Genomic DNA, 14903 nt, shown 5'->3' on the forward strand with positions numbered 1-14903 from the left:
GAGTTTAATATTGTGTGCTGAAGGTATTATATGTATCAGGAGTGAACAATAAAGGCTCTGAGGGAGCACTGATGAAATGTACTGCAGGTGTAGTACAAGAAAAGCCAAGCAGGAGGATGCTTTGCTTCAGGTTATTCTAAAGGAGGCAGTGCAAACTACAAAGAAACAGTTTGCATCTCTTCCTTCTTCCAAAGACAGAACATTAAACCCATAATCAATGTAAATTGGTACTCAGAGCAGCTGGGTCTGGATACCAGTGCAGAACAAGAGGGGCACAGCTCACAGGTGCTGCACAGGCTGCTCATTGAAGACAAGCAAGAAGTCACTACCATGGGGGAAACTGACTGTGAACAACTCCAGAATCTCAAGCACCTTTGTTTTTCAGGACTATCCATCCTTATTTCTAACACTGGCTCTTATCAGAACTCAAGGGGCCACTAATAGAGTTACAAACAGCAAACAAATTGCTGAAAAGAGCAAAGAGAAACTCCCCTGTTTACCTCAGGCTTATCACAGCCTGGCAGCTGGATCCAGCTTGGTCTGCTTCCTGGTGCTTTCTAAGAGCAGGTAGACAATGTAGAGTGAATGACAATTAATCTTACACCAAATGGAGGACTTACACCCACTCACTGAAATTATATGCCTTTCTAGAAAAGCATATCTAATGTGATTAAAAATCTATCTTCCAACAATGAAATTCAGAGAATTTTTGTGCCTAGCAAAGGTTTAGGTACAAATCTATTGCAGAGTGCATGAAGAGAGCTTAGAGACCTGTTTGTCATAGTGAAAATGATTGTCAGGCTGGGGAGGAAATACAAACATTTTACTTGCTTCAGCTGATTTAGGTGTTTGAATTGCTGTCAGATGGATCGCTGTCAGATTAGCAGATAAGCTCAGTGAGGACCTTGGTTGACCTTGGTTGAGTGCAGGCAGGGAGCAAACACCCAGTGAGGCTCCTGTTTCGTTGAATGACTCCTGGCAAATATAATCAGCATAGCCTGCTTTGCCTCATTCACGTCCCAAGCACTTGCAAACACAGCCGGGTTCTTGGTGTGAGATTGTTTTCAAGCTTGTTACCTGAGCAAGGTGAGCCTTCTCCTTTGGAGGGACCCCCCCCCAGCCTGTACATGTTGTCTCACCAGGCCAGGAGGGCAGCAGTGCTGCGACGGCCTCCAGCCCAAGGATGGCTGTGAGTAAGGGCAGCTGCGGGTTCCAGCCATGGCAGCACACAGCTCCTTCCCGCCACCCCTGAGGATCACCACTGCTGTGAGTCAGCGCAGCTGCATGAGGAGGCAGTTGACGCCTTCCTGCCCATCACCGCGTGCCAGGGCCGGCACTGCGCACGCCCTGCAGGATCCTCCCCTGAGGCAGGTGAGCACTGGGATGGGCGTGACTTTACTCAGAGGACAACTCGAGTTCTTTCAGCTTCTGCTGAGTTCACTTCCTTTCCTCAGAGCAGCCCAGGAGCCGAGCACGAGGAGAAACACATGCCAGGTACGTTCAAACTGCACCATGAATGCGTCGGGAAGCGTAGCCACAGCCAGCAGCCCACAGCCAGCTGCCCTGCTCGCCAGCTGCCATGTCTGGGCTTGCATGAGAGCTGGGCAGGAAGGACGTGCTGTTGCACTGTGCGTGAGGCTCCCGTTCATATGACTGGAGCTGTGTGCCAGTCTGAGAGCTCTGCTGCTCCTCTGTCGTGTTGCAAATGTAGCTGTGGACAGGAAGGCAAGTGGGTGACCTGCATCGTTGTCTCACTGGTGGCATTGACAGGAATAGCTTCAAACAGAGAGGCTGGCAGGTTTGTTTTCTCACTGAAGGAAACCACCAGCTTCCACCACTGCCACAGCCTGCCAGGAGAGCTTCCTGAGAGCAGCCAGGGCCAGCCTGGGGCGTGCAGCTGCGCTTCATGCTTTTTGCTCAGAGAGCTGTGGGTGCCCCATCCTTGGAGGAGCTCAAGGCCAGGAGGATGGGTGGGGTTGGTGGGCTGTGGGGTCCCTTCCAACCCAAGGCATTCTATGACAATCCTACATAATAGAATCTAAATAGGATCTTTCTGAATAACTGCACATCTGATGCTGTACACAGCTTTAAGGTGCTATGAAGAGCTCGCTGCAGTGAGGTCTGGTTGCTGCTGAGGAGAGCAAGATGAGGTCTGTGGTTTGTGTCAGTCCCAGTGAGCTTGTGGCTGGGCTGAAAAGCCAGCGTCATCCTTCTTTTGTTAGGAGGTATAATCAACTAAATCACTTTTAAAACATGCAACAATTAAGTCCCAGCACTTATCCTTTGTTCAGATCTGATTTTCTTTCCAGAAGTGCCACAGGGGAATTAATTGTGCATAATCTAACCGAAGTGAGGTGCCTGACTTCCTTACTCACAGCAGTGTGGCAGCTGGCCGGCTCTATACTGCTGCAGGCACTGAATGGAGCTCGGCTGCTCTGCAGCACTGGGCCCAGAACACAGCCCAGCATCCTGGTGCTGCCTGCTGAGCAGTTAGGTCAGTTGGGTCAGCCAGCAAATGGTTCTAAGGTCCATCAGTCTGACAGCAAAGGAGGCTTCTAGCAATGTGCGTTCTCTTCCCCTGCATGCAGAAGGGTGGGTCTGAGCCCATTTTCACTCCATGGATCTTTATAAACATGATGCGCAAATAATAACTCAGAACAGCAATGCTCATGTTTGAAGTAATTTTGTTCCTTTTGGACTGGGTTTTCAACCCTGCAGCCTACGAACAAGTCTGTTGGATTTAACTTATAAAAACAAACACTGTTGGAGCATTTAGGCTGCGTGAATAGGAAGGCAAAAAGATACTGAAAAAAGCTGAAAATCACTGCTGGATATATATAACTGCACAGAAATTACGTTCCTCACCATGTGGCTGAAAACGGGTTTGTCCAGGGTGTGGTGTGCTGGTTCCTGTATTTCAGCATCAGCGGTTGCTTAACAGGGCAGTGAGGACAGATGAGCTTCCTGCATTCCCTATTGGCTGCTCACAGCCACCGGGGACTGTCACACAGCACTGCTGCCACAGCTCAGGCAGCAAAGGCTGAAAGACAGCAAGGTTTGTAGGAGAGGTAGTAACTTTTATTGAAGTAATGGATGGATTCAAATCTTGTTTGTCCAAAACAAGCTGGTTTTTCTGGGTGTATCAGGTGGTTTAATAAAATGTATTATCTGCCCATGTTAGTGCTCTCTTGCATAGACTTATCATAAACAATAATTTCACACTGTTAGAATATTAAATGTTTGTTTTCTAACAATATGCCTGGCAGGTAGGAACTAGTTTTTGGGCTTAGCCTTTAGAAGTGATTGAGAGGTTAAGTAATTTCCTCATAGTCAAGCTGCAAACCAATGACAAAACAGAGTTTCAAACTAAGAACCCCTTCACTTGAGGAACATTTGTAGTTTAGAAAAGGAGAAAGCCCTCAGAGTCACTGAGGTACCAAAATCAGAAGACCCTGACCTTGGTTCTAAAGAGGAGAAAGGTTTCGCTTCACATTGGAATCTGACTTCCTCTAAGAGCTGAGACAGTAAAACACTGTTCCGTTACCAAAGGTGAGATGTTTGTGTATGTAGTATGCAGTATGCCATCCTTCTGCAGATACTAACTGAACCTGTTGCAGATCTTGTATTGGAATATTTTGGGGTTGGAGCTAGATGATCTTAAAGGTCCCTTCCAACTCATTCTACGGTTCTATGATTTTTATGGCTGGTGGTTATCATTGAAACTGCCTATGGAAAACCATCATTTGTCCACCTGCAAAATTTGAAGGAAGAACTTATTTTTAAGGTGCTTGACTAAAAGTCCATTGCTGAATGGACCCAAAATCTATAAAAGTGCTCAGGTGCTAAATTATGTTTTCTTATTGTGCCTTGCACAGGAGAAACTGTGTTTTAGGGCCTCAAAAAGTCATCTGCATCACTCAGTATAACAGCTTTATATGAAATGCTTCACAAGGGGGGTGGTGTAAGTGCAAGATGCCTGGACCACGGGAGGTGGAAGCAACCATGTTCAGAACCCCAAACACGACAAAAGATGCTTTGTCAGAGTAAAACAGCCTCAATAAGTAAATAAAGAAATGAATTAGGTGAGTTTAGCAAACCAAAAGGAAACACTGCACTTTGGGGATGTCAGAATTTTGTTTCCATGTTATTGGATAAGAGCAAGAAACTTTCTGGGATTGAAATTTCAAAATTTTCAGTTCATAAATATAAACTAGTGGAAGCATCCTTTTGATGACAACTGGGAAGAAGAGAATGAAATGTCAAAGGCTTCTCTCAGACGCCATTTCCAAATCTTGCTGGGCTCTCATCTGAACTGCTTCTACTGTTTTCCTTGATGGGTATAATTCAAATGTATATTTAAATGTAATGTCAAAGGTAACAAATAATTGTTCTGTTTTGTGAATGCAACTGTGCCTATTAAGTTACTCACATCTGTGGATGATCAAGTCAGACTTCTTTTGGTTTTACTCATGATGATGAGACGTTTGTTCTTTCCTAACTGAAGGCAGCCCAGCCAAAATCACTTGGAGGAGCAGAGAACGGGTCCGGAAGGGTAAATGAATCATGATATGAAACTCCCATTGCAACAGAGATGTGATTTCTAAATTGAAGTGCTTAGAGATAGATGCCATGTCTGCAGGAGTGCAAGAGTAAGGCAGAAGAATAGAGGTCAGATTGACCTGTCTCTAAACAGTATCTGCTATTTTTTCCTCCTTTCAAACAGGTACAGAAATGGAGAACCTCAGTGTCCCACTCCCAGATCTCAGTGAAGAACAGCAAGGTAGGGGTAATACACAACAGTCAGAGCTTCTGCTCATTCACACTACACAACAGTTTTTCCTGGACTGACAACAGGTCAATGAGACTTGTTTCCTCTGAAAACACTCTCCATCCACATTCTTGCTTATAGCCAGACCAGTGGTCAGTTCCCTGCTCTTTCACTGGTTTCTCATCTGGCCTTGGCACATCCTTGTAGAAATGTAGATGCATGAAGGGTTTTTTTCCATGCATTAAATGCCTAACAATTTACAGAAATTGTCTGTATGTCTTTATAGCATGATCAGAATAAGTACCTGCTCAATATTTAGAAATACTTCCCTTGCTGCTTTTCCTGAAATGGTAACATCAGAAAGACACCCATTGGTATGGACTATCAGCCTTTTTCCTCTCTGTTTCTGATAGACTGAGTTGCTTTATACTATGCAACACTGTTCTTTTTCCTATAAGCCAACATGCTGCAGTCTGATGTCTATCACCACACCCACACTGAGCACAACAGGAAAACTCTCACCCAATCCACCTCTATCTCAGTGCAGTGATTTACTTGCTTTTCCTCCCAGATGTTTTCCAGAGGGCTTTTATTGCTGATGACAATTACTTGGAGAATCACGAGAAAATGAACCAGTCCTTCTGGGAATCACTTGTAAAAAGCTTAGCCACCACTGATCCACCTATCCTGGCCACTGAAGAGAAGAACAGTGTAAGTTGCTAAAGAAACCTTACCAAAGAAAAAAGGATTCCTGTATCATTCTCCATGCACTCTAGTACTTCTCTGATATATTTTTGGGAGAGAGACCATACAGCCTGGTTATCTGAACTTTTTAGTTGCTTTAAGTTGCTGAATAGAGTTTACATTTTCTTCACATTTTTGACGTTGCTTTTTGTCCCTGATTTTCCCCTTGTGTAGTAGGAGCAATAGATCATGTTCCTAATGGTGAGACTCATTCGCTTCTATTTCATGATCTGTTCACACGCACTGTGTTTTAGTGGAAGGACTATTTGCTATTTATGCATCTTTCAGCTCCTCAACAAGTGCAGCGTCCTGCCTGGGGGCTGTGCAGCCTGCCTGAAAGCCATAGAGACAAAAGGCGTCAGGGCAATGGCAGTCCTTTACCTCTTGCTGAAGAGTTCCAACCCATCTGTGTATCAGCAGCTGCCCAGTTCCAAGGGAAAGGGTGAGTCCTACCTGGCATCGCTTCACCTGTTCTGTTAAATTTACTGTATTGCCTCTAAGAAAACTCAAAGCTTGGCAGTGATTAGTAGTGAGAAATCAAAGGGTATAGAAACACGCTTAGAAAAGTCAGGGATAATGGGAGCTAAAGATAGGTGGCATTTTATTTTAGTCTGTGTTAATTCCAGGGGAGAAAAAAAAAACCCTTGTTCACTTAGGCATAGAGGATGATGCCCAGGAACTTCTGAGACTTAAAGCAATCCCTCATTTTTTTCTAAACTGAGTTAATGACATTGCTTTGCATGGACCATTCCCCAGCCAGTTTCGAGCTCTCTGAGCTGCTGTAGCGGTAAGAAATCAGGGTCGAGCTCTGTAAATGCTTTTGAAAATGTCTCTAGTAGGATGTGCAGCACAGCACTAACCAAAACCAGCAGGCAGAAGATGCGATTCAGTTGCTGAGCCTGGCAACAAGAGTCAAATTCCACTACGCTTCCCACTTGTCATGTTGTGTGATAAACAATTCCACAGGGTCCACAGAATTGTTAACTGTCTTTAATACACCGTGAAGGTGCACTCACTTAAGGTGACCCTGAATTTAACCAGACACCTTCAAGGAAGTACTTGTCTCTTTTTCAGGATGAAACACATTCAACAATGGGCAGACATCCCATAGCCCGAAAAGCAGCCCTCCTTGGGGCATTTGTCACAGCAGGACTGCTTGTGCTGACAGGGACCCAATTCCCGCTCTAATACAGTGAGCTGCACTGACAACTGAGGGAACTGGGGGAAATTGTGTCTCTGGCTATGTCCAAATATTGCAACTAACAATGAAGAGATGCACAGACCTGCCAGGACTCAGCAAAGAACTGAAGTTAGAGCTGCTAAGAAACATCTATAACTCCAGCCACAGGAGCCAGGAGCACCCCACTGCCCGGCCCAGCAGCCTAGTTTTTGTTTTAGCCGACATTGAGAGTTCTGCTTTTATGCCACGAGAGGGTGCTGGCACTGCGGCACAGCCACAGGAGCCCAGCAGAAATCGGAGCTCTGCAGGGAGAAGTAGCCCAGGAGCAGGAAAGCAGCTGTTCTCCAGCTAAAGCACCTTTCAGCTGCAGATGCTGCTGCTTCAGGCAGCGGGAAAAGTCACAGGATAAATTATGGGTAAATTAAAGGCAAGAATATGAGACCTAAGCATCTACTGCAATCATTTAAGTCAGTTAAACAGCGAGTGAAGCTTCTATTGTAATGCTTCATACTGCTGCTGGACTACAGCTAGCACAGCTGAAAGACACTCTGATTTCTTGTCAACTCTTAAATACAACATTATGAAACACTATTAATATATCACTATAAATAAAACAAATAATTTTCCATTTTTGTTTTGTCTGTATATCATAACAGACCAAAAATTAAAACTCCTCAAGAGATTGGAAAGAAATCTCATGCTTTCGCAAGAGGATAAAAAGGCTGAAAACTCATCCCAGGAATCCACAGATGAAGATACACGTGGTAAAAAAGATCATTTTGTTTTCCCCTGTCACATAACTTAGTCTGATTACATGTTCTAAGGAGACTGACACCAGAGACTTGCAACAATTCAGTAGCCATCTGGTATAAGCTCAAAGAAAAACTGTGCAAAAGACACAGAAAATAATCACTATCTCTAGATTTATTTATTGTTAACAAAATAATGATTGTTTCCTGCTGTTGGGAAATTGGAGGACCAAGAAGTGCTGAAAGGTGCTGCAAGTTTCCTTTGTAAATACAAAACCACGTTTTTTGTGATGTTTATGGTCTAGCTGACAGGGACCCAAATCACTGTCACAGTGTGTGATAGTAACTGACAATGCTGCAGTACTTCCTACCAATCATCGATGGTATATCAAAGGTCACTTTGGTTGCCCTCAAGCCATTTCCCTTCATGGAAAACCAGAGAGGCTAAAAGATGACAGGTGACACGGAAATGAGAATTTGCTGGCATTGGCTTATTCTGTCACAAAAAGCCATGCGCTAATTAACATTAATTGTACTCAGAAATTAAATTTTAAAACCAGTTAGCAGTGCTGGTGACATATTTTGTTCAAAACAAGACATTTCTTGCTAATACTCCTTTATATGATCTATTCCATCATCTTTTGGTGTTTGATTTTACTGTTCTTCTTCAATTCAGCCAGATTTAAAAAGAGCAGTGAGGCAAAAGCAGCCAGTAATGATGTTTGTGCTTCCAAATCTTCATTTTCTTACTTAGATATCCCATGGCCATTATTATATTGTGAGCAAAAAGCTATAGCACTGCTATTTCTGGTATTACCAGTACATTCTTCTTGCTTACTATCTCCACAATAATCCATCTTCCATGAACTGATTACAGTTTCTTAAACTCAGACGCTTTTTTTCCTGTTCTGCTTTGGATACAACACAAATTGGTGGCAATCTCTACATCAGACTTGTGTCTTAGTCCAAGTGCTCTCATCACAGCAGGTTGTTTGCTCACGCTTTCCTGTGCAACCTTCTCTGGGGAACCTGCTTTAGCAGGGGGTTGGACTAGATGATCGTAAGGGGTCCCTTCCAACCCTTAATGATTCTGTGTGTGACTTTAATTTAATCATTTTATCTACCCAGACAGTGATGAAGATGATTTAGGAAGACACAAGACTGAAGGCCAACTGCTTAGAGGTGGGATAAAGTGTCAACAGTGTTACTCATTTTCCTTAGAGAAAGCAAGTATAAAATAGAAAACAAATAGTTTCTGTAATTCTTTGGTTTGACTTCAGAACAGTGGTAGATTAACACTCTACAGGCAGCATTAGATGTAGGAAAACAACCAGTCAGAATCTGGCTGCAGGAAAGGCATTTCTTGCAAGATGAAACTAATAGTAATGCTTAGCCATGGCCTGTGGTTAGAACTAAACTATGAGAACAACAAAATCTACCCTTGTGGGAGAACTTCTGCTGCCTGGGTCTGCACAGTCACCATTGAAACACAGCAAAAGAGTTTTGAAAGCATCTATCACAGCCACTACTTACAGGGGTTGCTTTCCACTCTCTATACAGACCAGAGATTATCAGTAAGGACCACTCTTTGGATCTTGGTCCTGAGGCTCTTCCATTCTTTCCAAAGGATAAACTGGAAAAGAAGCGTAGTGCAGAAAAGATGTTGTGTCAACACAGCTATCAGCTTCTGGTATAGAATCATTGATGTAAATAAATAAATAAATAAATAAATTCAGGCCTTTAATCATTTAATATGCATCTTAAATTGATTCCACCCCAGATACAAAAGTAGTTCATTTAAACTAACAGCAGCTTTAACTTGTCGCACACACACCTGATTCTGCCTGACTCCAGCTATTGTTTGATATGAAATATATGGTGTTAATACTCCATATCTCCTTTAGATCTGCATAACCCACCACAACAGACCTCCTTCTGAAGAGCAGGAGTTGGTATCCACCAGCTCACACTGACACTTATTTCAGCACAGTGGCTTGGGTTAGGGTTGGCAGCAAAATATACATATTTGTTGTAGACATTAATCTGCATCTTCTGTACATAATATTTCAGGTACACCAGCTGAGGTTGTTCCCTATGGGGATTCAGGTAGGTGTTCCCAGATAACAACCTTATCCTGCAGGAAGGAAAACTTTGTTAATGTAGTTTCTTCTTTTTGATTTTTTTAAAATATAGAATAACTTCCTGACTGTAAATCCATTATATTCCCATTGTCTGGTGTTGGCCCTGGGCAAAATTACCCATTCTTGGTAGCACTGCCAGAGACAAGGATCAGCTTACAGCAGTTGCCATCCCTTCTAGTGGAAATCCCAGCAACACTACTGGGCAACCTGCAAACCTGGTTTCTGCCAGCTGGTGATGCTGAGTTCTGAATGCCTAACTCACTTAGCTCAGAGCATTCTCCAAAGCAAGATGCTAGCTGAAAGCCAAATGATAGGAAACAGAAACAGTCCCACTGAGAGCTTGACCAGATGGCTGCACTCTGAAGGTATATTTCCTTTTGCAAGGGACTGTGAGCAGCAGCAGAACTGATGTAAGATGACCATGATAGAAAATTTTAAATGGCTTGATCACATTGTCATCATCATCCATCTCAATCCCAGGTCAATTCCACATTGATTAGCTATGCAAAGCAGAGCACCAAGAAGGCTGGCCCTTCTAAAAGGACAGCTGTTCAACTACTTCTTTTCTGTGAAGTGGGGAAGAGTTGCTGTAACTCAGACTCTTTCAGTTGAGGAAAGAGTGTAAATGACAGAATAATCCTTAGGGGAGAATTCCAAGTTGCCCAACACCGAGGAGAACATAGAACATAGAACACAGGAGCAGAGGAGCGTACTGCAGTTCAACATTCTCCCCACATTGCCAGGTGCAGAAAGGAACGCAGCAATTCTCCAGCTGGCTTTTGTCCCTGATGCGTCACCTCTCTCTGCAGCCTTTGTTACTTCAATGCTAGATTAGTTCAGTACACTAGACCAAGCCATTGAAAATATTTAGCTAGTACTGGACACCCTGTCTACTGCATTTGAAAGGCTCATGTGATTTGTGGACACAGCTCATTTCTGACTCAGGCCGGTTCCAACTTCAGTTCTAGCAACCAAATGTTAACAGGGAAGCCATCAATCATCTACTGCCCAGCTATTCCAGCTACCTGGGACCACGGCAAATAAGTGTTTTCCATTATCTTACCTTGGGGTTCTTTCTGATTTCATCAAATTTGTGGCAGTTTCTAGTGCTATTTTACTGTGTCCTAGAACAGAATATTCATCCTGCTTGACAGTACTGCTGTGTTTTTATCACAGAAATAATCCAACTGTGTTGCTTTTCAGAAATAACCAGAAGAGAAGATTCAATTGCAGATGGTAAATATTAACAAGCAAAGCAAGTTTTTCTTGTGAATGTGGTCTTTCAGCATTCAGTTTTAGTTAGCAGTGATAGCTATACCAGCTCCTTGGTGCTTAGGTATTTTGTAAGTAAAAAGTAGCAGCTTTAAAAACAATTACTAAAATGCATTATAGTGCTTTGATAGGAGAAATACTGTGCAAAATATGATCCGATGCAGTTACCACAGTACTATTGCATCCAGGAGGCAGAGTAACACAACAGACACATAACAGATCTGAACGTGAATTCATACAAATGCTGTCACTACAAATCTTCACATAGACAACCATGCAGAGGAACATCTGTGAGTTAAAGAAGTGCCGTACTATGTTAACAATAATTATACTTGAAACTTTAAGAATACCAAGCTTGTTCTTATGTTCTTCTTCCTCTGTATTGACATAATTAGATACCCATAAGAGTAATTGCCAGCTACTACAGTTCTTAATTTGGGAGATGCAGAAATACTATAATATTAGACCAAAGTAGATAGACTGATAATACTCATATATTGATAATAATGAAGATTGTTATACTGTTGTTTAAGTGACATCACAAATCAAACTGAAGCTCCCTTGTACCATTGCTTTAGTTGTCCACTGTAATTCTGAGACCATGATTGCCCCAGACTTAACAGAAAAGACCTGGAGTTCTTTAAAAGTAATTTGGAATTATTAATTCAATAATGCTATTTGTACAATTGCTACAGACCATTTGGAAAATAGTTCGGGGAACAATTTTAAAACTGCTAATTTGATGTCCCTGAAAAATTTGCAGCTTTTTCCTCTGAACAAACTTTTTTTTTTTTAAACATATTCTGCTCTCAGATTCTTAGCTACAAAAAGGGAAAGAAACTTAAAATGCCTGAATTTCATAGTTACATTGCAATAAAAAAATCTCTCTTTCTTTCTCACAGCATATGGGAACAAGAACATTCACCCTCAGTGGACAGTACGGTGGATGGGCATACGCAAGGATGGTAATTCTTCTCTTAATCCAGCTGATACCAATCCCATTGAACGTTAGACCAAAGATAAGTTTCCTAACTCAAAAAACTTCTCAACATGAGTAGTTTTTGAAGTTCATTGGACCTTCTTGACTAAGGCCATTAAAGCTTCTCACATGACAAGCTGCGCGTTTTGCAGTTGAGCTTAGTGTATGAGACCTCTCTCATGGAAATATACTTTATTCACTGAGTGAATACTAGAACTTCATGTGTATTCCTAAGGGAACAGTGCCAACAGTTGTGACCTAATTTCCCCTCTCTGTTTCAGATGAATTCTTTCATTTTGTTATTCTTTGCTTTGCAATTGGAGCTTTACTAGTTTGCTACTACTACTACAAAGGTAAGGCAAGGCTTCAACAGAAGGGTAAATTGCTGCAGTCCAGAAAGTGCATAAAGCCAAACACCTATTTTGTTCTCTTAGATTGGACAATTTCTCTTGGAATTGGTTTAATCACCTTTGCTTCTCTGGAAACCACTGGGATTTATTTTGGTCTAGGTAAGTATCTACTGCAGCCAGTTCTGTGCCAACATGATGGATACGAGGGCACGCAGTCACTTAACTACACAAGTCTAGAAAATGGGTACTGCTGAGATTCTTTAAATTCACTTAAAGTCACTTAACCAGCCTGTCCCATTCACGATTACACAGCGTGGCTGAAAACAAACATGCCTCTGTGACACTGAAGGCAGATGTGGTCTGCACTGGTCACAAGACCTTGAGTAACCTCTTTCTGTAGCAATGGCAGAATGCTGTGTTGCCATGACAACATATAATTTTAGCAGTGAGGCAGTCTTTGCAGATATGTTCTTTAAGGTGCTATGCACTCGAGCTGCCATTCATTCCCCCAGGACTGAGGCTGCTGAACACCCTAAGGATCAAATTCCAGCAGAAACTGGATGTTGGCAGTTACTAAGAATTTTATATTAAAAAAAAACAACACAGAAAAAAGATTCTTGGCTATCCCTAGGTATCTCAAAAGAAAGATGCAGACAGCAGCAAGGCATGACTTTCAAACTGAGAACAGAAGTCTAAGTTTGTGCTACGACTTTTGGTAGGTTGTGGATGGTTCTATGTGGAATTACGCTTGTCACTACTTTGCTATCAGTGATTTCACAGAAGCACTTGTTTAAACAGTAATCTCAGGTTCCTTAATGGTACAACGAGCATTTGTTTGGCTTTAGCTGTTATTCAGTGTTTTGTGTTTTATATTTATATCTGGCTTATCTTGGAAAAAAATGTGTTTTCACAATTAGTGTATCGACTTCGGAGCGTGCTGGACAGTTTTGTTCCTCTGATCGAGAAGTTCAGGCCAACAGGTAACTGATCTTCTTACTGCCTGCATATGTAAGTCCCCACACCTTCCTGGTTAGGAAATGAGTCAAACTATTTTGGTTAACTCTCAAGATCAACGTCTCAAAATTACAATTGCATCATCTTAATAAAAAAAATAAAATATTACAGTCCACTATAGCTGCTGGAGTTTGGAAATTAATTATTCTTGACTCTTTCCATGTGGCAGAGCATTTTCACATTTTTAATACTCTGCTCTTTTGGGGACTAGTTCCTGAAAATGTCTGAATTTGAAGTCTATAGCTCCATTTAAAATTGAGTGAAAGGGCGTAGTTTCTTTTTGCTGATTTTTTAAACAGGCTCCAGGCTCATGTCTGTCTGAGTTCATGAACACAAGAAAGGAGCGCTGAGAAGTTGCAACAAGGGCTTACAGTCAATATGTGACACCAAATTTTAAACACAATAGTTTTGACGGTCTTCTTTTTCATCACCATGCAGGTATGAGGAAAGCTGCCTAAGAGTATTTCAGAAGAATTCAACAAAACTCTCCTGTTTGGATTTATAGTATTAAAAGAACTCCTTTATCAGGCAGTCATAAAATCATAACAGCTAACACAAAACACCGAAATGTTAAACAATAGAAATATATTCAGTCCACTCAAAAATGAAGTTAAAACTGAAGAGATTTGTAACTCAGCTGAGCTTGTAAGATTTAGATCCAAGTTTATATTTAATTCTGCTCAATATAAGCACCTTCTCCTTCCCTCCCACATTTATTCACATTAAGTCCAGCTATCGTGTATGAAAATCAACACAAAGACCTGTACTATTTTCAGCTGGTTCTGGATGTTTCAATAGGAATCTTGGCACTAGAAAGCCACCTTCTTTTTACCCTTCTGATGCTGCAAGTCAGGCAAACACCAGATGCCGGCTTACACAGTTGAGCCCCAGCAGTGCAATAGCACTGAAGCAGATTAATTTATTGTGGCAGAACTTAATATAGTGGGCATATAATGATTTCTCCCAGTGAAAGCTGGGCAAGATTTTACATGCAGTGACATAATGGTGCATTAACGAGGTTGTTAACAGCAGCAAATTTCATCTCTTTGAGGAGGAGAGAAATAAAATGTTTGGTTTGACCAATCCCCTAACCTTTCTTTCCTTCTGATAAAATATTTTTTTTCTAGCTTATAGGGACATCATGCATTACATAAAATACACTATAATATTTCAATTATTCTCTTTAGTTTTTAATCAATTATATACATATGTAGGACTAATGTAAAACAAATCAAAACCAAGCAGTTTACCTTCACATAAAAACATGAGGTCTTCATAACCATAGGGGAAGGCATCAAAATCAGACAATCATAAAACACGAAAATGTAAGAAAATACAGATCTAAAAAGCCATTAGTCCTAACAGCCCAGTTTTAGTTCAGTGAAACATTTTCAAGCCTTGCTCAGAAAATTAAAAAACCTACTTTTCAGGAGTGGTACTTAACTTTAAGCACCAATATCTACCATTCTGAACTGCTGCAGTTCCTTTTGCACACCCATAAATATAAACAATTGTGTGCAGGCCTGTACCAACACAGCACAGCAGTTGCCTAACATGTCAGGGATTAACTTAACTTAAGCAATAAGGATAAATACAAGTTATTTTGTAATATTTATATTCTCATTTACATGTACTTTTTATATATATTTGTAGAAATACTTTCTCACATCAAATTACTGTTGTTTTCAGTCTGCAAATAAAGTCTT

General features: G+C 41.5%; 1 protein-coding gene across 1 annotated transcript; it reads left to right on the forward strand.

The window, feature by feature from the left end:
• The first annotated feature begins 1378 nt into the window (after positions 1-1378).
• On the forward strand, positions 1379-14077 carry TMEM40 (transmembrane protein 40). Its single transcript, XM_010718475.3, has 13 exons — positions 1379-1494; positions 4724-4780; positions 5340-5479; positions 5801-5954; positions 7349-7456; positions 8570-8623; positions 9512-9547; positions 10786-10818; positions 11757-11819; positions 12115-12186; positions 12268-12342; positions 13101-13163; positions 13636-14077. Exons 1-13 carry the CDS (start codon positions 1488-1490, stop codon positions 13653-13655), a joined length of 882 nt encoding a protein of 293 aa, XP_010716777.1. The 5' UTR covers positions 1379-1487; the 3' UTR covers positions 13656-14077.
• The last annotated feature ends 826 nt before the right edge of the window (positions 14078-14903 follow it).

The sequence above is a fragment of the Meleagris gallopavo genome, chromosome 14 (assembly GCF_000146605.3).
Source record: "Meleagris gallopavo isolate NT-WF06-2002-E0010 breed Aviagen turkey brand Nicholas breeding stock chromosome 14, Turkey_5.1, whole genome shotgun sequence".
NCBI classification, from domain to species: Eukaryota; Metazoa; Chordata; class Aves; order Galliformes; family Phasianidae; genus Meleagris; species Meleagris gallopavo.

Coding starts and splice junctions, on each gene's coding strand:
- TMEM40 (XM_010718475.3), top strand. Junction 4,781..5,339: donor TCTCAGTGAAGAACAGCAAG/GTAGGGGTAATA, acceptor TTTTCCTCCCAG/ATGTTTTCCAGAGGGCTTTT. Junction 7,457..8,569: donor CACAGATGAAGATACACGTG/GTAAAAAAGATC, acceptor TTATCTACCCAG/ACAGTGATGAAGATGATTTA.